This window comes from Dermacentor silvarum, chromosome 10, assembly GCF_013339745.2.
Source record: "Dermacentor silvarum isolate Dsil-2018 chromosome 10, BIME_Dsil_1.4, whole genome shotgun sequence".
In the NCBI taxonomy this organism is placed as follows: Eukaryota; Metazoa; Arthropoda; class Arachnida; order Ixodida; family Ixodidae; genus Dermacentor; species Dermacentor silvarum.
The window spans coordinates 77,718,337-77,741,261 of NC_051163.1; the positions used below are offsets into that span (position 1 = coordinate 77,718,337).

At 46.4% G+C, this 22,925-nt stretch overlaps 1 protein-coding gene across 7 annotated transcripts in view; it reads left to right on the forward strand.

The window, feature by feature from the left end:
- LOC119466141 (contactin) overlaps positions 1–22,925 on the forward strand; it is a 66,717-nt gene that overhangs the window by 16,727 nt on the left and 27,065 nt on the right. For all 7 annotated transcript variants that reach the window (XM_049657192.1, XM_049657193.1, XM_049657196.1 and 4 more), the window contains exons 4-12: positions 2,797–2,963; positions 3,804–3,908; positions 8,151–8,289; positions 10,431–10,670; positions 15,235–15,337; positions 17,829–18,010; positions 20,767–20,933; positions 22,260–22,377; positions 22,638–22,795. In XM_049657192.1, coding sequence (XP_049513149.1) covers positions 2,797–2,963; positions 3,804–3,908; positions 8,151–8,289; positions 10,431–10,670; positions 15,235–15,337; positions 17,829–18,010; positions 20,767–20,933; positions 22,260–22,377; positions 22,638–22,795 — 1,379 coding nt within the window. The remainder of the gene's footprint in view (positions 1–2,796; positions 2,964–3,803; positions 3,909–8,150; positions 8,290–10,430; positions 10,671–15,234; positions 15,338–17,828; positions 18,011–20,766; positions 20,934–22,259; positions 22,378–22,637; positions 22,796–22,925) is intronic.

A 22,925-nucleotide genomic window follows, 5' to 3' on the forward strand; every position in this document is an offset into this window, starting at 1 on the left:
TAGCTTGGACTAGTGGCACCATCTGGGAGCTATCGTCACAGGTACTGCTGCACGTAGAAGCAGGAGACACAGCGTCCAGTTCACGTCCGATGATCTTCTTCACGTGTTCCACGGTGAGCCGCGCCGACGGCTCAGGTACATCTTCGCAGGACCACGTTGCTGCCGTGTTCGGAAGTCGAGCGAAATTATGGGCAATGCGCCGACTTTTGGCGGCCTCAAAGCGCTCGCTTTCTTGAATACTGGCATCGATGGTGTCACAGTCTTTGCAGATTAGCAGGTTCAAGGCATCATCTGCTATGCCCTTTAACACGTGGCCTACTTTCCCAGACTCCGTCACGCTGTCGTCGGCTTTGCGGCAAAGGGCAAGTACGTCCTGTATATAAGTCAGGTATGACTGTCGCTGTCTGCGCACGAGATGCCAGCACCTTCTTTGCTGCTGCCTTTCTACCTGCGGACTTGCCGAACAGGGAACGCATCTTTTCTTTGCATGCATCCCAGCTCCCAATTTTGTCTTCATTATTCTCAAGCCACACATTCGCGGTTCCTTTGGGGTAAAATAATATGTTTGCCAACATGATAGTCTCATCCCAGTGATTATTCTTACTTGCACGCTCGTACAGGGGTAGCCAGTCCTCGATGTCGACGTTATCAGTCCCACAGAATGTGCCTGGGTCTTTTAGCTGAGCCAGGACGACCGTTGTTGTTGCAGCCGCCTCGGTGGGCGCAGACACCTCTTCCGCCATCGTGGATAAAGCCAAGCGTCGGCCGCTGCGGTGCTCCGTTGTGCCGTGTTGGTACCCCGCACCTCCCACCAAAATGCCACTGGGATGGGAGTAGCAAAAAGGAATAGGGAAATTATATTTACAAGATATATACAGAAAGTGACGGCTGCAGGCAATGATGATGATGATCCTTTATCATGGCTCGCACCCACTGAGGGGGATAGACCAAGAATCGGGCGGCAGTAGGTAGCTAAAAAAATCTTTTTGACAATGATAAGATGGCAGAACAACGACACGAGCACTACTCAGATCGTCGTCTTCACCGTCTTTCTGGCGCATTCTTCCATGATCTGCATAGCGCGTGACAATATATTCACAACAAGTAAGAAAGAACTATGCATTAGTACACAATATAATTTATTAGCCTGCAAAAATTAAATGACCACTTTCGACTGTAATGAAACAATAAAACCTTGGTTATCAAAGAAATTACAATTGGTCATCGAAGAAATTATGAGAGCAAGGATAAACGTAAAATAATGATTAAGCACTCTATGGAAGCAAGGATGTCTGCATTTTGGGAAAATTCTACCAGGGGGGAACTGGACACTCGTGAATCAGTTAGGGCGTGTAAAACAACAACGATTTTCAATGAGTCGGCATTTGCAGGAGTATTGTGCTATAGGCGGTGGTGGAGAATCAAGAATGCTGTATGATATTTTGTGGAGAAGATGCAAGCCAGTAACTTTTATTCAGTTGGAAAGAATGTGGTCGCTAACCAAATCACTGCGCCTGTTGACATCTTATACAGCATGCAAGTTCCCTACATGGAAGGTGAGCTTCCATTGTTGCCAGGCGCAGTGGCTCTTGACATATTCTCACGTGACCCCAACCTAGAGTGCATTGCATCACCACTGTATCGGGTTTGGATGACAAAAACACATAAAGTAGACTGTCATGTCCGTCTTTTTCCAAGCAAAAGCAAGAACAGCGAAGCAAATAAAAGAAAGTTCTAATTTTTCTTCTTTGGGCAAGGAAACAGAACAAGCAAAGACATAAAAATGGTGAAGTTTAAGTGGCTGACCATTGGTTGGATTGTATGAAAGTATAAAGGGGGGGGGGGGGGGTTAGCATTTGTGTTGACATAAATTAAACAGGACATTTGTAGTTAAATGAAATGATAACTTGGCTCCTGAAACAATAGACCAAGCCTCTTTCGGAGTAATTTGCTCAACATTTTGATTGCCTTGGGTAGGCGTAGCCAGATAGGCTTAGGCACTAAGGAATTCATTGTATTGTGCAAGAGCCCCATGAAAACAGTCATTTCGTACATTGATGCCATTCGCTTCTTTTTGGCTGCCCGTCCCCCTGCTAAGAGGCATGAATCTAGTTTGTGAGGACAGCAGAGGCGCACTTTTTCATGCAAGTTCTCTAGTTGGGCAAATACTAGCACAGCCGTGCAAGCTAGATTAGCGCGACCAGTGAGCATCTGACAGTACAGCAGGCTGAAAGCTCCAACAAGAACCAAAATTCGGTTGCTCTTGATTTTTTTGTTGCTAAAAGCCAATTAGCGCCGAGGGCAGGACAAGTGGAATGAGCACAACAAGTACGCTTTCTGATCGTCTGGGCTGTTTGCCATGCTGTATATTAACCAACTTGGTGTAGCGGGAAGCCAGTGAACAGTATAGGAAAACTGGAAATTGACAAGAGGAAAATACTACTGAATCGGAGGCAGGGAACTGATCTTACAATACTACTGAATTGAAGGCAGTGAACTGGTCTTACAACTGACATTGTTTCAGTAAAATGTGTTCTTCAACTGGGTGAACGGCAAAGCCTTACACAACCCTACCTTCAACACAGTATTTGCCTCCTCTCGGTTTCCTTTTCGGCTTTCCTATTCTGTTCGCTGGCAACTCCCCTGCTCAGAATAATCTACCAATTCCTCCAAGAAGCCCCAACGATCCCAGCTTAAAACTTTTAACTGTAAGCTTGCCATTGTTCTGCGAAGAGCAGGGTGCTAAATGTTTTCACTGCCGGCCCCTTCAACCCGCCCCACTCTCCCTTCTCCCAGACTTTGGCTATGTGCTTACCAACCGAGAGGATGCTCCTCGGGGCCCTGACTTTGCCGAGGAGCCCAACGAGGTCATCTTCGACCTCAACGGCCGCAGCCAGACCAACGACACCTTCCTGCGCTGCGTGGCTGAAGGAAACCCGCTGCCCACTTACAAGTGGTTCAAGGTGGCCACTAGCGATTCTAGCCCTGCGGTGCACAATTACACGTGCCTGTTCTGCCTGCATCTGTTGTGAAACTGAATGACTGTTATACAGTGGGCATGAAGTTTCTCACAATACTAGCTCAGGGGCAGTTCTGATGCCACTGTCTATGCGTGTTTTGTAAAAGTCACCATGACGTTATGAAACACGGTTGCAGCGCTGAGGAAGACCAAGACGTAAGCACAATATGCACAGGACGGATGTCTTCACCTTCATTAGCGCTGTAACCATGTTTCATAATGCTAGCAGCCAACTAGCCCAGCTTTCAGCATTAACATAGTAGCACTGTGACACCATGGGAATGCCAGGACATCATCAGTTGAACCTCTATAACGTCAACAAATAGCTGTCAGCTTCTTTCTTGTATTTGGTGCAGCTGGAATTCTTGACAGGAATCCCAGCTGCACTGCAACCTTCAAGTGTGCCGTTTAGCTCAGTTCCTACATTTTGATAAAAACAGGTTTACTTCCTGCTTGAGAAAATTTTCCACCATAATGCACATTGTGCCTCTTAAAATTTTAAATTTTTTTTTGTCTGGCAGCTATACTTGCAACACAACAGTAACGCACTGGTGAGAATTGGCTAATCTTATGGCAAAAGTACTTGTACTTCTGAAGGAGATGTACCCTCGTTCCTGATGGTGATCACCTGTAGCTTAAAATAAGTCCAGAAAGACTATCTTGAATCTCTTGGTGTGAAGCAGGTTAATCTTCTTTCTGCGGTTTATAAATACCGAAATGCAGAGTCACAATTTGTCTTTATTTGTTTTTCTTATCCACATATTCTTTTTTACTGTTTCTTCAGGAGGAGTACTCAAATGACGAACTCCTCAACATTCACATTGACCCGCTCTCCAATGGTCGGTACACTCAAACTGATGGGACCTTGACGATTCATGGCCCCGATCAGGTATGTTCACAAATTAAGTGTCTTGTCGCCATTCTCTCTCCTGTCTCAGGAGTGACTAGGAGAGTGCACAACTACCCAATGGTTCTGTTAGGCATAACTGTATCGTTGCTGTATGCTAAATTCCACAGGTCAACTTGTAAGAGTTTTCTGAATCCTTGAACCGAGCTCTCAGAATTTCACAAATCAAAACCAAAATGCTGCACACCAGGTTGTCGCAGATGTTTGCGGCGTATGCCCGCTTCCACAAAAGGTGAGACTTCTGCTGAGTCCTGAATGAGAAGGAGGGGAACCGAGGGGCTAGATCTTTAGAACGCAGTTCTTTGGGAGCCGTTCCTGCGTTGAGTATTGGCGTACCTCGGCGTAACCGAGCGAACAAGCAAAGCGAAGGATGAAAGAGCGAACACGGAGCTCAGCGGGGTTGAAAGACGGCGATAGCGAAGAGAGTGCAGGAGGAAAGTTGAGGAGGTGACTACAGTGAAAACAGAAGGCGGAAAGCGGAGGAGGAGAGTAAGGCTACGGTCACACTTGGTCTCGAAGCTGGAGGAAGCGGCAAAATCTTGCAAAAATCCGCCCGCCCAGGCGGCAAGACAGGCGGCGAGCCAAATCGATCTCGAACCGATTTTTTCGCCATGGCGAAGCGGAAACGCGGCGGAAAGTCGTTCTGCTCGACCAGAAGCTACACTAGTATGTAAACATCCGGTCGTAAAATTGAACATGGCACCAAAATTGTAGGCTGCAATGCTGATCGACGCGATCAAGAACCACCTCTTGCTCTACGACAAGAGTGGTACTAAAACGTACTGTCAGCAATACTCGCGATAGTATTCAACGTCGCGCGACTGGAGGTGCGGTAATGAAGCCTTGGCGTGACCCAACTTCTAACACTTTAGCAATGCGAGGCAAACCCACCACCGCCGTTTCCGAGGTGTCCGCGTCTTCCGTTTATTCATTGTCTATTTCTATAAAACAAGTAGGTAGAAGTATAAAAGCCATTTCTTCTTCCACTTCCATGGAAGACAATAGTTAGGCAGATTCCTCGTTGGCACTCCATAATTCTGCTCGCACGTGCACGGTATGTTGCAGAAGTCGCGGGGTGCTTTTCTCGTCGCGACGATAGATTGGGAGCGTAGGTCTCACGTAAGACGCGCAGGCTTCGGCGAGCCCCAACACAAGGGCCAGCCCGGGTTTTAGGTTTCGGGGTCCCGTTGCCGCTTTGGTGTCCTGGAGGCGCCGACAATAATACGAAATGATAAAATGTTATTACAACTTGTAAATAAAATCCATTAAAGAAATATAATCACGCCTAGGCACCAACCTGTGACTCAGCGCTACCGCGCCCGTGTGAGGAGAATTACGGAACGCCAACGGGGAATTTACCGAAGGTCGCAGATGACACGCGAAGTTGCGCAAGATGATCACTTTTGATGACGAGTGGGTCAAAGAATGAACATACCGCTCGAAATGCGATAATGAGCGCCACCACGCCACAAACGTACGCAGACTAGATGGATGTGGACGAAAGCGGCAGCGGCGGCCGCGGCGGTAGCAAAACAAATGTGAACTTGGACATGCGTGGAAAAAATTTTCCGGCCGCTTTGGCCTTTCCGCCCGTTGGCCGCTTCCCAAGTGTGAACGTAGCCTAAGGCGAAACGGTGAGGAGGAAAGCGGAGTGCCGCTTTCCGCGGCGCTCCGGAGTGTCATAGCGGAGTGTCATAGTATTTGTAATCTGATTATATGTGCGACGAGAATTGTGTAGTACTTTCTAGAAGCCACGCGTGTACCAGCGATTCCGCTGGAACCTTCGATGAATCACGTAAAAAGCCAATACGCTTGACCCGCAGACCAAATTTTCGCCGATCGCCGCTATCGTTATGCTTGAGTATTACTTGTTTTGCTGGGCACAACTTCGCCCAATAAAGAGTTAAAGTTATCATTCACATCTTCCACACTGTGTCATTCTTCAATGTCACTCCCACGTGTCAATATAATCATAATACAAAATAGTGTCAGCCAGTTGTTTATAAACAATGAGCGACGCATGGAAGTGTTTCGTCTGCCGCTGCTGCTAACCGAGCTGCCCGAGCAGGGGCTCAGCGCCGCCGCCAAGAGGACCCCGTCGTTCAGAATCAAATTATTTGCCACCAAACACCTAAACACCAAATTCCAAGAACCTAAACAGCTGCACACAAAATTCGTATTAGGGAGTATCGTAATCGTAGGTGAATTTTTTTTAGTCCCAACCATAAATGCCAACAGACAATGAAGCCAAAGAAATGATAGAGGAAATTAACTATGCTTTTTTAACAAAATGTAGAATCACTAAGGAAACAGGAAATGAACTGGACGAAAGGCAACTTTTTTTGTGCTAAAGGGCGCGCTAAGGCGCTGTGAACCGAATCGGAGAACGCGAACAGCAAAGTTGCTCACTTGCTAGTTTACTGTTCCGAAAAGAGACTTGCTGCACATGGGAGTTCAACCCACATTTTTCGCAGTTTGCGTGTGGTGCTCTTCCTGTTGAGCTGCAGCTGGGGTTGTCTAGCCATCCACTGTATTGGGTATTCATGTATGTGCACTGGATTTGACCGTGGAAGTGTTAGCTAGCGCCACTCATGGTAAACGGCAGGTGAGGACCATTCATTTCTTCAGTGTATTTATGAATGTGAAGGTATCGGGGCAGCTTCAGTGTTGCTACTTCTGTTGTCTATAGCCTTTCATTAGCGTAAAATCCATCCATCACGCAGAAACGCACAGCGTTGTATGCTGATGCATACGCAGAGCGTTAGAACATGATGGACCGGTTCCTTCAGTTTGAAGAAGTGACGCAACACACACTTGAATTCCTGGCCGAATTTGGGCTCTTGATAGTGGAGCAAGAGTGCTACTCTGCCATAGTGTGATTTGATTGAAGTGGCCAGTAGAGTACGTTAATTTGTTCCAGACTGACCAGTGGAATACGAACTCTTCGAGCAGGAGAAAAGAACACCACCACTTTTAGAATTCACCACGTCAAAAAAACAAGAACATCGCATCCTGCAAGAAATCTGCGGAATTACATTTCTGCTCTATTTGTAGACTTTCTTTTTTTTTTAATGCTACCACTATGGCTGAAAAAAAATGAGAAGGAGCCTGGAAGCTCTGCGAAGTAAATGATTGTTGTGACTTAATGCAAGAAAGCGTAATAAGAAGCAGTGTGACCAGTCTGGCCTGTCAGCAGCTGGCTATTGTATTTGTATATACAATCAATGTCCGATTTCTTGGACTCCCTAGGGGCCGCGAAAATGACCGAAAAATCGGGAAGTCCGAAAAAATGAATGCAAGCCTTTTATTGCACCTAGGACTCAAATCGCCACAGGCTCGTCCGAAATAGCTCCGAAGGCCTGCCAGTACGCTTATTAGACATATCGGTGCTCGTACTGTGACAGGAGGTGGCGGATGCACGTGTGTATAATTAAGGAGTACACACTGTGTTCCGTGACAACTGCCCTTTCCCACTCTTGTTATGATTCACCGCAATCTTTCGCGTATGCTACACCGCGTAACATTGCTGTACTGAGGCGAGCTGAATTAAGGGAACCGGCATTAGGCAACGTGTCGTGCTTTCCGAGCCATTGGCGAGGATTACAAAGGCGCAGTCAGCGCCATTGCTGACAGCGCGAATTCTTTCAATGAAATACACGGCACAGAACAGCAACAAGCTTGGTAGCGAACGTTGAAGCAGGTAGGCCTAGCGTTGCCGCGGTGATGGCTTCGGCTGCCACTGCGGCAGATCTGCGTGCAAGAGCACCTGTTCGAGGCGGTGACGTAATCACAATGGCGGCGGCGGTGGTTTCGATAATGTCGTTTCAGAGCTGCGGTCATGGCAAAAAGTCTGGTAAATTGGACGGCGAAGAGTTTTTGTGTCCAAAATTTCCGACGTTCTTATACAATGACTCTATGGGGAACGTGGTGGTGCCGCGAAGGCGTCCGAATTATCGGACAGGTACAGAAAATCGGCCGGCCGGAAAATCGGTCGTTGACTGTAAGAGTATTTGTACAGGGGAAGCTGTATTTTATTAGGGAGGAGCAGAGTGACGAGCTCTTTGTTGGTCATCTTGTGAAAGCTTGCCAGAGTGGTCAGGACTCATTTGATAGAAAGTGACATAAGGTTGCCAACGCTGATGTTGTTTTTTAGGTAAAAGCTGAATGGGGGTGACAAGTGTTCATGTTTTGTGTCATTAATAGTTTTCTTTCTTTCCCATCTAGAGTTTAGACAGAGGCAAGTACCACTGCATGGCTGAAAATAAGCACGGCAGGATCCTGTCTCGCTCTGTTTCTCTTGGTTTTGGCTTCATCGGAGAGTTCAACAAAAACCGAACCGGTGACAGCGGCAAGGAATTCTGGGGTAAGTTTTACTCATCACTGAACTCATCTCTTCTTTCATATTAGTTTCTTTAATGTTGATTTTCAGATGTTTAATTAGTGTTCTTTTTCTTTCTTTAGAAGACCCTTGCCTGTAGTTATAAAAATAATAAGTAACTCAAACAAGAACACAGAGCCACAACCCTAGTGCTGGTTTGCACTTGTGGTTATGCCTTCAGCCGTAATGATTAGCCCTGGTTCAGACTTTGGCATTTACTACTTCAACTTCAACTGCACAGTGTATGAATAAACTTGGTGTACATTTGAGTTTTTGAAGAGCTTAAAAGGATATTAAAGGCTATTAATTCAAGCTGAAGCTATAGCTGAGAGGTAAAAAATGTATGTAGTCTGTCTTACAATATCTTGGCAGCAAAGTGGAGGCTACAGTGGGTATCAGCCAATCAGGGGCGCGATCATGTGAAAGCACTGTGTTCCTCCGACGCGTCGTCTGCTGTCGAAAACACGCAACGCAGCGCAAAAAAGCTCAGCCGACGGCAAACTTTACCTTCGTCTCGACCAATTCAACGCAAGGTAGCCGAAAAGATACCTTTGCGTCCAGTGAATGCTTTTTGGGAAATTTTTGAGCTGTCAATAATGTCGGTGCTATTGAAATCTAATTAACATCTGCCAGTGATGCAAGCGTATATTACAGCCAAGCTCTTAAGGGCTAGGTTCCCCAGGATCGTATCCGCGTGTAGAAAAAAAAACTATCATCATCAGCATTGGCTGGAGCGTCGTCATCTTTTTGAGTGCACGGCCCCGCCTCCCTCCCGGCTGGTTGAGCCCCCGCTATCTCTCTTCCTTTAAAAGAGTTGAATGTTGGGCTAGTTGGTATTTTGACATAAGAACCATCTTGAAATGGCGCGCAACGCGACGGCACAACAGAGAGGAAGACGAACACAGCCAGGAAAGCAGGTCAGGAGTGTGCAAGCGATACATCTATTGCATTGTACAATGCAGCAATGAGATTCCTTTCGCGCCTGGTGTAATCACTTCCTTTTTGATGGTATCCATATGCCTTTTATCGGTGCGCCTGTGCAGCTTGCGGATATGTATATCTGTTCGTCTGGCTTCAATAAATCAGTTGTTAATTTGCGCCTGAGTTCGTCTTCCTCTCTGTTGTGCCTCCTCATTTAAAGCTGGCTCTTATATCTTTCCTTCTCTTGCGCCAGTTCTTTTTTGCCGCGTTCCCCCCTGAGTAGAGTTGGGTCTGGCTGCGACGCTAGCGCGGCAAGCCTGCTGGAAGCTGCGCCCGACTAGAGTTGAGCCCTGCTGGGAGGCTAGCAAAGGTAGGCCGGCGGCGCTTCTTCATTGCTGGATGGATGGATGGGTGGATGGATGGATGCCATGAGCGTCCCCTTTGAAACGGGGTGCTGGGTTGCGCCACCAAGCGTCCCTCCGCCTCGGCACCACCTCGTGGAGTCGTATGAAAACGCCGGGTTGGCGGCGTTTTCAAACTCAGGATTGTAAAAAAGCGTGCGTTATACCGAGGTTTTCACCATAACGTACGTTTGCTTCTTTATTACGCGACATAGGTCACCCTGGCGACCACGTGAGCGCGTTAGCGCTTGTGTGCACGCCGCGATTGGCTTTGACGGTACCGTGATCGCGACTGTGTACGTTCCCCCTGCAACGCCTACGAAAGATATCGAAACTTTCATGATATACATGTTCGGTTGGGTGATGCCCAACGACGATACGCCCATTTTCATCGTGGGGGCAATATTGACTACAGCAGACCCTCCATAGTCACTGCTTCGTTGGCTTCCATCTTCACAGTAGTGAAAGGGCTCTGAATTTCTTTTTTTTTATTTTTCCTACGTAAGATTTAGAATGTCTTTTCGTGTACTTTCATTTTCCTTTTTGTCATTTTTTATTTCATTATTTTTTCTAACTAGAAAAAAAAACTTAATTTTCCCTATGCTATCTCTGGCTTCACTGTCCTTTTTTTTCACATATGGCTGTAACTAACAATAAAGGTCCCTGGGACCCCTTCTTCTTCTTGCTCATGACATAGTTTCTTTACTTACAGTTTCCTACATCCCTCTTTAGTGTTTACCCGTGGTGACGAACTACTGAGTGATTGCGCGGTCCTAATGGTTGGCGTTGCTTTTCCCTGCGCAGGAAAGTCGGTGTCGTGCGACCCCCCGCAGTTCAACCCGGCGGTGCACTACTTCTGGGTGCGCAACGCCTTTCCGGACTTCGTCCAGGAGGACCCGCGCGTGTTCGTGTCGCACGATGGCAACCTGTACTTCTCGTCCCTGGAGAAAAACGATGACGCAAACTACTCCTGCAACGTCCAGAGCCGCATCTCCTCCACGAGTCGCACGGGGCCCTATTTCCACCTTCGTGTTGAGCCGGCCTGTGAGTTGCCTGTTGCCTCTCTTTCTTCGCCCACTCATTGCATTTGCATTAAACATCAGTGGTATAGTTCCTGCAATAAACAAACAAAAAAAAACAGAGCATGGTTTCTTGGGTCATTCTTGTGCGTTTTGCCTTCACCACAGAGCTTATGCGGATTCGCTAATGTTTGCTGGCACACTATAGTTGGTGATGCATTCTTCGCGCGCAGCAGTGTTACGGCACATATAAATGCGCGAAAAAAATAACAAGAAGGTACAGGACAGTGTACTGGCTTCTAACTACCTTAAAACCTCGTTAATTCGGTTTTCACGGGACCGAGAAAAATGTCTGCATTAACGGAATGTCGAATTAACTGAGTATAGGGAGCATCCAGAAAACGATAAGCAAATGCTTGCTACGTCAACACTCTTTTATTTAGTCAATGAATTAGCAAATCCTACTGCTATTTCGCACAATAGCAGTACGGAAGCTGAAATTCTCGTAAGCTTGTGACTCATTGGCTCTCGCAGCGGCGATCAAGCCCTCGCGACTTCCATCGTAGCATGGCCGCGGCGCGCGCACACCCCGATTATTTTTCGCCGCCAGTGAGCTGATGCCCAACAGATCGTCCATCCATCGCGATGTAGCCGGTGCTTTTCGTCCTCGACAGCTTCGCGTCGAGTTAAAACGAAACTGCTTGCCGCAACTGCTGCGGAGGAGACCGCGGCTGCTATATCGACGCGATTATGAACGGCGACCTTGCGATGCTGAAGGCACGCGGCCGACGCACGCCCCGAGTCGGAACAAAACCACCGTTCGCTGCAACAACTGCGGACAAAACCGCGGTCACTATCGATGAGATCATGGATGGCAACTACGCAGTTTTTTGGCACGCTGCCGACGCGTGTACCGAGCCAAGACTAAACTACTGAGTAGTTTTGACTCGGCCGCTGTCGAAACCGCGGCCGCTGTCGACGCGATCATGGATGGCGACTACGTAATTACGAAAGCCCGCGGCCAACGCAGTGTTATGCGGGGTGGTAAACGCAAGAATAAAGGCTTTAAAGACACAAATAGGCACGAAGTGTTCCGGCGTTGTGCTGTAATTAACGTACGATTTCTGCGGATGACTATGGTCACGGCGCTCAATGAAACGTTTCATCGAGCGCCCGTGCTATCGCACTGTGTACGATCCACCGCTCCCATTCGGTTGGACTCTAGCGCCTTAATTGCTCTTTTGCTTCGCACATTTGCGGCGCTCCTCGCTCGCCGAGCTCTCAAACTTTGTCCGAATAAACCGATGTGAGGCCAAATACGTCCGAATTATCGTGAGTTTGATTACATTGGATAATGCATAGTCCTGCCGGGACCAGAGGATGAGTTCGACTTATATCCGGATTTCCCAAATAACGAGGGTCGAATTAATGAGGTTCCACGCTAATCGTTTTATTGAGGACAGTTCGCCAATTTATGCCGAGGTCCCATCGATAGAAGACAAAATGCTGTAACACTGCTATAAGGCTTTTGCACAGCACTCGAATGAACTATTCAGATGAAATTTTCATAAACCCCTCTCGAACACCGTTGTAAACCACTGAAATAAAATGTTATCAAGATGTACAACCTACTTACTACAAAGCCCCCTCTGGAACACAATTTAATTTCAATAAACAACATTCAGTGCAAATTTCAGTTCTATGAGCCTAATTTGTGATACCACTGTACTATCGGCATAAATTAATACGTGACGAAATCTACAACAACTTGACCCCGTTGTGTTTCCAAGTTCGCGGGCATTTGTAACAGTGGCTTAATTCATACTTCAAGACAAACACTTGTTCATACGCCATGCTCAGGAACCGTGTACACAGCGATTGCACTTTGCACGTCCATGTTTAATAGCATGAAGCAGGCGTCCTGATTGGCTATTTTCCGTTCATGTTTCAGTTTGTACTGATGGACACATTTATCAACTTTTCATTCCGTCTTTGTATTCAAAGCACTGACATGTCTGCATACGATATGTCGCAGTGATGTTGGCTGTTGTGTGGCTTTGGGCAGAAATGGCTACTTGCCTCATCTTATATCCACAGCCAATGTGGCAACCTGTTGCAACTAGTGGTTTAGGTCTTTCGCATAGCCATGGCTGTGGCCAGGAAGGAATAATAATTGAGATTAACGGCAGTTTATTGTTGCCAAGTAGCATGAGCTTTTTTTGTTGTTGTTTTGTTTTGGAATATTCACTATTGTTCAATGTGCTTAACACACAAGAGGAGTCAGTTGCTGTAAAAAAAACCGACATCTTTTTTTTTCTATATACTTAATGTCTGTGCACCTCCGACTTATGGCGAAAAGATATTTTAATGCGTCAGCGAAAACCTGGCGGCGTCTGTTGGTTACCTCGTGGCATGGGAGAGCAGTAGGGGGAAGTGTGTGAGGTCACAAGTGGAGAGGAGGAACAAATGAGGAAGAGGTTATGAGAGAGAGAGACAGGAGAAAGGCAGGGAGGTTAACCAGATGGGAAGATCCGGTTTGCTACTCTACGCTGGGGAGAGAGGGGAGGGGGAGGAAAAGTGACAGGAAAGTAGAGATAGAGAAAGAAAGGAGCACAGATACACAATGACAATCGGTCACAGGTGGCACAGCAAAGTAGCACTTGCAGGTTGTGAGAGGGTGTGTGAAAGAGGAAGAGGGTGGTGTGACATCACACCTTAGGAGCCAATAGGAATACAGGTGGCTTGTGAGATCGCGCTTCGGCGCTCAGATCTGGCCGACCACCACGAGAGAGGAGGGAATCGCGCTCTAGGGCGCTGGGACGGACTTGGAAGATTGCCTGTGGCGTTCGGAATGTTCAGACATGTCTTGTGAAGGCGCATATCTTTGCGTGGCGTTATGCGTGGCGGTAAACACAAGAATAAAGGCTTTAAAGGCACAAATAAGCACGAAGTGTTCCGGCGTTGCTGTCATTCTCGTACGATTTCCGCTGATGACTATGGCAATGCGGACTCCGCCGCTTTGTTTCGTTTGGGCGCTAGCGGCGTTGTTCTTTTGCGTCGCACATTTGCGGCGCTCCTCGCTCGCCAAGCTCTCAAAGTCGTCCCAATTAACCGCTGTGGGGCCAAATACATCCGAATTAACGAGCGTTTGATTACATTGAGTAATGCCTACTCCTGCCGGGACCTGAGGACGAGTCCGAATTATGCAGATTGCTGGTGGTGTTTGACAGGTTCAGACATCTCTTGTGAAGGTACATATTTTTGAGTACAGATTAAAATGGATGCGGTGCCATCAACGAGAAAATTGCAAAAGGTTAATGCTAACGCAATTCCATCAGATCAACAAACTTTCATTTATTGCTTTATGTACATTATTTTGCGAGATTTTTATCTGAGCCCTGACTCTTCTGATGTCCCCCAAGGCACATTCGAGACATATTTTACTACAATAATGAAACTACAACAAACCATTATACATACTGTGATGTATTATAATGGGGGCAAATGAACTGATCTGCTTTATAAATGTTGGAGGCCCTGTATATACTGCTTGTCAGTTAAAGGTTGAAAGTTACGATGCCCAACTTGTAGTCAGAAATTCAACCTATCTGATTTTGGCACTACGCGAGTGCTGCATGTGTTACACATGTAACCAGTTTCTTTGGAAGTAGTCACAACAGGTTTCACCTGGACACCTGCCTCCTAGTTTATGTGGGCATGACTTCACACCATGTTATAACTTAAGTCTGGTTAAGTGAGGCTCTTGGCAATCAATCAATGCAAGGCATTGGGGAACGAAGGGGAGCACAGTGGAGGCCGTGTTTGATTGTCACTAACTCCGCTTCTGCGGAACGCATTCAAGTAATTCTAGCGGCAAAGAATTTCTGAAATAGCCTGTTTTCACTTCGAATGCCTTTCTCCACTTCGATAAAAAGTGGTTCGGGGCCCTTTAAGTGTGGTTAAGCGAGGCTTGTAGCAATCAATCAATCAATCAATCAATCAATCAATATAGTGGTTAAACAGAAAATGTCAGCAATATCTTGTCATCATGAGTATTAGGTTAGTTTTCTTAAGGGATAGCATTGTTATCTGTAGGAAAATAAACAATAACACTGATAGGTCCTCTTTTTTTTACTTGTTTTTCTGTGTTTTTGTATATTTCATGTTTTATTAATTGTTTAGCGCATCGTTGTTCAACATTTTGCTCCATTTTTGCCATAGTGTAATGCCGGGTAGGTATTGTAAGGTTTGCTTTCACTAAGGGTGGATTGTACTGCTCTACCCAGGCAAAAAAAAAATCTACTCTAGATTGAACAATTTTATTATTATAGTAAAGGCATGTCGCGCTGATTTTCTGCTGGCCGCTTCGCATTTGCAAAACTTCAGCGCTCTTAAGGATTTCGGCACGCATTGACCACTGGAATTCAGCATACTTGTATGGCGTATGATTTGTGACAAGTTTGTGCTTCTTCATGCACTGGTACTTGGTAGCGCTCCTGCCATGGATGCCATAATGTTGCTGGAAGTATTGAACGAATGAATGAATGAAGTTGGCAGATGGATGATCAAATCAAACTTTCTACTTTCAGCAAGCGGCCAGAAGCTGCTCTTTCCCAACAACTTCCCGAAGTCATTTCCCGAAGCACCAATGGCTGGCAATGACGTGCGCCTGGAGTGCATTGCTTATGGATAGTGAGTTTTGCTTCTTTTTTTCAGCATGTGCAAAGTGAGAGCTTTGAAATTGACAGTTTTCTTTTCAATTGTTGTGCATCTTGTCTCTTTTTATCTCAAACTCCATTAATTCAAGTTTAAAACTGTTGGGACGGGGCAGTGCGAGCAGATATAAAATGCATAATAAGAATTAAGGTAAAAATGGACGTGCCATGTGAAATGTAAGCGCTTAGAACAAGAGAAAGCTGAGCAATTTCTAAGGACTCACGTTCTGAAGAAAATGTGTTTATGATGTCCTTTTTCTTGCTCTAGTTTCATGTTTTGAGTGGCTAACTTTTCAGAGCATGAATGGAAGAATGCGTTGCAGGATCCTGCAACCCAGCAAAACACCTAAGAAAAACACATCTTTGTATTTTTCTTGGGTGTTTTGTTGAGTTGCTGTGCTTGCCTTATTTTGTGACTGCTTTCTCCCAGTTGCAAAAAATTGTGAAATACTACAATAGAGCCCTCTTAATACTTTTTTAGAGAACCACGTAAAAAAGAATTTATGATCCGGGAAAGTGTTATAGTACCCTATAAAGCTTGTGGCAACACTACTGATGAGGAAATGAGATACTCGCACACATAACTCATAACTTTATTTGAAGTTAAGCAGGAATCCAACAAACTACCGTACAACTTCGTTATTACGTATTTCATGGGACCTAAAAAAATTCTGAATTAACAGCTAGAATGTCAAATTATCGAGGGTATCAATAAAACAATAAACAAATGCTTACTATGTCAGCGCGGTTTTGTTTACTGAATGAATGAGCAAATCCTCTTTCTATTCTGCAAAAAGGCAGTGCCGGAGCCGCAATTCTTGTCATCTCGTGGCTGATTGGCTCTTGCAGCGGTGAAGGCTTCGTGACTTCCTTCGAGGCCAGGTCGCGCCTTCATCTGAGACGCGCTTTTCCATCCACGTGCATAGCCCGGCTATTTTTTCACCTGTGAGCTGGTCGCCAACAGATCGTCCGTACATCACGATTGTGGGTTCTTGGTGTCTCACAGGAGACCAACCACCGCGGGTTCGAGCTTAGCGAGCCACAGGGCCGCGTCAGCCGTCGCCTCCAGCACCGCTCGCGCGCGGGCTCAGAGGTCGCAAGGGGCTACCGAGCGACGCACGCAAAAACACACTAAAACCCTGAGTTGACGGAAACCTTTTATTGAATCCGTCGGCACCAGCACTGCACAAACGCCCGCGCGCGTGGGGAACCAAAGGGGTCCCGCACCAGGGCGAAAATACAATAACAGGCGCCTATAGCACGTCGCTGCGAGAGCACATGTAGGCTCAAGCTGCTACTTGCTCTGGCGATAACCAATGGGTCAACTCGCGAGAGCTCAGGCAATATCCTTCGGCTTAGGCTTTCGGCAAGTGCGGCTCGGCGTGGTAGGACCTCGCGCGAGCACTAGGCACCGCTCGTCGGCGCTTAACGTCGAGAAAGGATCAGTACAAAGTACGCGCTCCCCGCACGGCCAAAGGCACCGTGCGCGAGCTCCAGTCCTAGTCACAAAGGTGTCAGCGGACGAGAGGAAAGCATGAACGTACCTTGCACCGGTCCCGGAGATAATAGAGCCACGCTCCGCCGCTAGCAGCCCAAAAACGCGGCCGCCGTGACGTCAGCGCTCCGCCCTCACCGCTAACCACCGCGAGTGAAGCGCCACCGCTAGAAGCGGTTGGGAGCGGACAGGGAAAGAAGGCCAGGGACGGCAGAACAGGTGAAGCCCACGCAATGGCGCCTGCGCCTCCCTCAATCCCCACACGATGCAGCCGGTGCTCTTCCTCCTCAAAGATTTAGATTATAGAATGGCTTATAATAATCTGCCCATAATCTAAGAATCGGCTGCCCATCAAATCTACACGTCTGTACCCGCCTCAGTAATTTTGTGGCAATGGTGTTACTTGACGTCGCTGGTTTGATCCCTACCGCGGCAGCTACATTTCGACAGGGATAAAATGCAAGAGCGCTCATGAACTCAGGTTAAGGTGCACAATCCAGGTGAGTAAAATTATAACAGAGTGTCCCACTGCCGCGCGCCTCATAATCAGATTGTTGCCTTGACACGTAAAGCCCCATGATTTAATTGAAGTTTAGCACATCTAACACGATGTGTTGCGCGTGCAAGGCAATGACAGTGCTAACAATGGCGCACAACAACGCCTCAAGCAAACATGTTTCGCTGCGTGTTCTGTGTACTACATAGACAAACAGAAGTGGTGTATGTGCACAAGTAGCGTTTAACATCAACTCACCACTCTAGCATTGCACTAAATGCTGATGAACTGAAACATTCGCCGTAAACATCGCCGCCAATTATTGTCAATACACGTAAACGATACAGAAAGCTTCATTCACATTTATTCCTGCAGCGGGTGGGATCTGCATCATTTTTTTCGCTCTAGTGTCCATTGAATTCCTGACGGTAGAACCAATGCTTCAATGTCATTATCCATGCATTCTGCCATCCACAGTCCTGTACCCAAGTACAACTGGACGCGTGTTGGAGGCCCCATGCCGCTGGGGGCGCAGATCAGCTCGCATGGCCGTGTGCTCCTTCTACCGCATGTGCGCGTCAGAGACCTTGGCGAGTACGTCTGCATCGCCAGCAACGACCAAGACAGCATTCGTAAGAGTGTCACCCTCAGCTTACAGGGTGAGTCATGTCTGTTGGAACGTGAATGAGAAAAATTAGCTTGATAGGAAACTGGGTCGAGGTTATTGGGACAAGCTTACTGCACAAGCAAAGCGTGTGAAACTGTGCTAAATTGGGTATTTCCGTTAGCCGTGTATGCCGATTCACACCCGTAAATATCTTTTTCAGGTGCTGTGAGCACAAGTGTGTACACCAAGAGAGTACATCAAAAGCACGATCATTAATAAAGAAATATGTATTAAAGTATATCGCATGCGTCTTGAGGTACTTCTGGTTAGACCTGTGCTACAAGTTCCAGTAATTTGCATATGACGTTTCTTCTTGGTGCCAGTATGTCGTCATGCAGCGAGTGACTTCTTTCATTGCTTTTCGCATTGTTTTACATCAGGGATATTTTTCTAGTTGCTGGGTTGGTGCTTTCTAAGTACACTAGACATGAAATAGTTGATGTCCTCCTCTGTGGCATTCCTGTAAAAGAGTGCCAGCGTGGAGTCCACTTACTGTAAATTTTACAAAACTCATTGAAGAACCAAAAATTCTTAATCCATTTTGCAGCTGTAAGCTGCTCATGGTTCTGTAAATGCAAGAAATGTGGCGAAACTAAACATTTTCAATGGACAAAATTGAATAACACCTGAAGTAGATGCTGTATTGTTTGTTTGAAAAACTGCGCAGTTCTTTGTCAGTGTGCCCTTACGTGTATCTTTTGTGTTGGTAACAATTAATCATGCAGAAATCATTAGAGGATGTGTATGATTATTGTGCGCTACGCATGACCTTTACACAACACGCGTAGTTTTTGTCAGATTTGAGGAGTAACTGTTAAGCAGAGGTTAAGGTAACAGGCTCTCCCAGAACTGTCAGGAAAACGGGACGCACAGCGACCAGCTCACGGCAGCAGGGAGGGGGCTGCCTCTGGAGGCGGTGCATTTGGGGGTTTGAGTAGGGCTATCCGAAGACAATGCATGTTGTCACATATACAGTAGAACCTCGTTAATATGATCCCGTTTTATACGATTTCCCAGCAGCAACGTTTGCGATCGAGAACACCGAAAATAATGCAATACATGTTACACTTCTTTTTACCGATTAATACATTTCCGGAAAACATGACCTTTCGGCCCCAATTGCCACACATCGCCGAACTGCAATCGTATGATATGTTTTCCGGACGTTAGATCGCCTGTGAATAAAAAGCATGAGGTACACGCAATTGAGAGCAGTAGGCACCCGCTACGGCAGCTTCATCGCAGTACCCGCCCACCCGTTTCACGTGAAAGTGCTGGCATGCACTCATGCAGTTTCCTCTTCCTGTACCAGCAAGTCTGGCGGCTTTTCACGTGTTACATTCGCAGCTATCGCCACCAAACCTACTGCGATAAGCACTTTCCCCTATCTGTTTCACAGCGCGTGCGTACGGCGTAGTGCCGTTGGAAACATACTGCACGCTTTTAATAGGAAACAACCCGAACGCGCTGCCATTCCTGCTGCAGGCGGCGCGAAGTGAGCTTCATGTGTCGCTCTAGCCGAATTGCATTCCGGCATCGCGCGTCAACTCGATTTTTTTGTTTCCTTTTTCCATGTTAGAACACTACGCTAATTGAAAACAACAAAGCATGTTTTGGATCGCTCGGGCCCCGACAATTCGATGCGTGTCGGCGTCTTGGGTGCCAATGATACCCACCGAGTAGGCATGTGGGAACTTTCGCCTGAATACCCCGCCCAAAGAAGCCGCTGATCCAGGCTGAATTGGAGAAGTGCGATCGTAACCGAAGCCCCAAAAAGAGTATGCAGCTCGGGCCACTGGACTTCAGCAGCTCAGGAGGCACATTGGCGTCTCAGGCTGCAACAATTTGCGCAATGTAGGTGCCAACTACAGTTGAGCCTGCCAAATGTTTTAGTGACATTGGGTCGTATCTTTTCCTGGTTGGTACGCTTTTCCTCGCATTTTTCCCCCAAAAAACGTATGAATGAGGTTCTGCTATATAATTAATGTTGCGTAAGTAGCAGTGGCATGTGTACACGAGTATAAGCCGCCGGCCCATTTGTGCTCAAATTTCGCACAGGGACACCTTTTTGCAGCAATTTTAGCTGATCACGACGTGTGCATGCATTATTGCCAGTTTAGTCAATAATAATTTTAAATGATTGTCGTCCACAGCGACGCCACTCGAAAATATTTTTATTCCGCTGCAGTGGAACTGTGGTGCCATCTGTCACAGCTATGGTGGAAACACAGTGTTCACGGCAATTGTGACCGATAGTGCCACCATTCCTTGCAGTGGAATTGGCATGCTTTGAGTGGCATTGCCGCAGACGACATGTACTCGGATATCTTGTTAATGAAACAAGGAAGTAATGCCAACAAACGTGGTAGTGAGTTAAAATCACTGCAAAATTTGAGCCTGAACTAGCCAGTGGTTTAGCAGGAAGTTTCATGTATAGCTTCCATTCCTATTTATGCAGCACTATGTATACCAAGCACAAATTGCATCCGAATGGTTCAGGAGGCGCTGATGTGCTGAAATCTACAGAATTAGAGAAAGAATAACCTCTCAGACATGAAACCATGAAAATGAATAACGAAGGTCATAAAGGACAGATCTCCTGAGTTGCATAAGCTATTATACCAATCACTGCTTTGAACTTCATGTGAAACTGTCTTTTTGTTTTCAAGTTTAGTGATTCGGTGCTTGAGTTGGTCAATGCTACCACCTCATAGTGGCCTGTACTTGTGCCTGTGTTGTTGTCCGCAGCGATGCCCGAGTTCACTATGCCGCTGGAGCACCAGGTGGCAGACGAAGGCTCCAGATTCACGTGGACCTGTGAGGCATTTGGCATTCCCGAGGTGGAGTACCGCTGGTATCGCAATGGCCAAACGCTCAACACTAAAAGCAGCGAAGACATGCGGGCCCGGTACAAGGTGCGCATCGACCAGCCCGCATTTACGCCTAAGTTTGTCTGCTTGCCTGCGTGAATTAAAATTTATTCAGATTCAATTTTGATGCTCAAATACTGCATGTACTCGTTTAAGGCCTGTACCCCCACTACGAAGTGCGAAAATTTTGAGAAAAGTTTCACTACGCATCACGTGCATACCTGAATGTTGGTTAATTCCTGCACGATGAGAAAATGCATTAACTAAATTTTATTTATTTATTTATTTACTTATTTATTTATTAGGTACTTGCATCTCCTTTGCAGGCATTACAGCAGGGGGGTATATAAATCGCTACATAATTTTTTTTTCAATTCAAACACACAAAGCGCGGTAAAATGAGTCATTGGATTCTATACCTAGAAAATTTGACGGAGGAGCGTTCCAGCCCCTCGTGGTCCGACAAAAATGAGCATCACAAGACATCACCTTTAAAAGGCCGTTCGTAAAGTTTCAAGTTATGGTCCCTTCTGCGTGAAATATACGATGGTGGCCTAATATACTTTTCTCTGTCAATGCCTGTTTTATAATAATATATACTATGAAAAAATGTGTGTCTAAGGTTTTTTTTCTTCTGTCTTTTAAATCCTGCCACTAAAGTTTACGCTTGCTTTCAGTGATAATGAGGTTTTTGTTGTAATTTCCCAATACAAATTGAACTGCCCTATACTGGATTTTTCAAGTAAATAGGATAACTCAGCAGTATAAGGGTCCCAACAAACACACGCGTACTCAAGTACCGTGCGTACGTGAGTAAAATACAGCCGTTCTTTCAGTTTACTACGTAACTCTCCAAAATTTCGGCGTAGTCGATTGGTGATTGTAAATGTGGTAACAGTCTGTTGCCAGTGGTTGTGTTATTTTGCATAGCAGTACGAGTGCAGGTCGAGGCTCCACAGAGTAGCATACGCCTGCCTCATGTAAGGCCCGCACCCAGTAAAAAATCCAAAGAAATATTGCGGCCCCTTCATGAGGACATATGATGTATCTGCATTTAATGCGTAGCTGTAAAATGTATTGTGTAATTTCAATTATTTGTTATTTGAGAACTGGGCATTTGACATTGAAAGCAGGTGATTTGAACTGTTAGTGTGTGATTCGGATTTGAAACTCGATTATGTGGACATTGTTGTAAGATATGTCATGGGAGCTTGCACGCTATTGTAGGGAATTCAGAGCTGTGAGTAGTGTTTGTGTGCTGTGCATTGCTTCAAGAGAGCTTTTCATAAGGGCTAATTCATGAGTTCTCGAGATGGTGTGAGAAGGAACATGTATCGAGCTATTTGTTCGGCTTCCTGGCGACTTTGGCAGGTGGACAACAACGTCCTGGTCATCGAGGACCTCAACCGTGCCGATGAAGGCATGTACCAGTGTTCAGCCACCAATTATCTTGGCAACAGCTTCTCCACAGCACAGCTGAGAGTTGTCAGTGAGTCAGATTTTTCCACTGTTATCACTGTGCTGCATTCCATTTGTAGCACTGGTTAGCCACATTGCACAGTGCAAACCACCAACTGTCCCGACTTCCTCTTTGATTGTTTAATTTCCATTGTGGAACTTAGTCATCACCTGTCTGCTTCCCATGTTTCTGCAGCCATGCAAATCACTCTCTATGCTCCTTTGAAGGTCTGTGTCTTCAGGTTGAAATCAGTGGGCCTGTTCCGCCACCTCTCTTGCCTAAAAATGCAGAAATGGCACCCAATTTCGCAAAGTACCCCCTGGACACGGAGATGTACACTGCCGAGGAAGGCATCATCACCATCCCCTGCCGTCCTGAAGCAGCCCCGTTCCCAGAGTTCACGTGGCGACGGAATGGCGACACATTTACACTTGGGGGCAGGGCGAAGGTACGTCCACCCTGCTGGGATTTTCTTTGTGGCAGGGGTACTTTATGCTCTCTGTACGGCAAGCTTGGAAAAAGCAATGTGGTGCCAACTGGCTCAGTGATAGGCACCGTAATTCTGCAGCCGTCTAAGT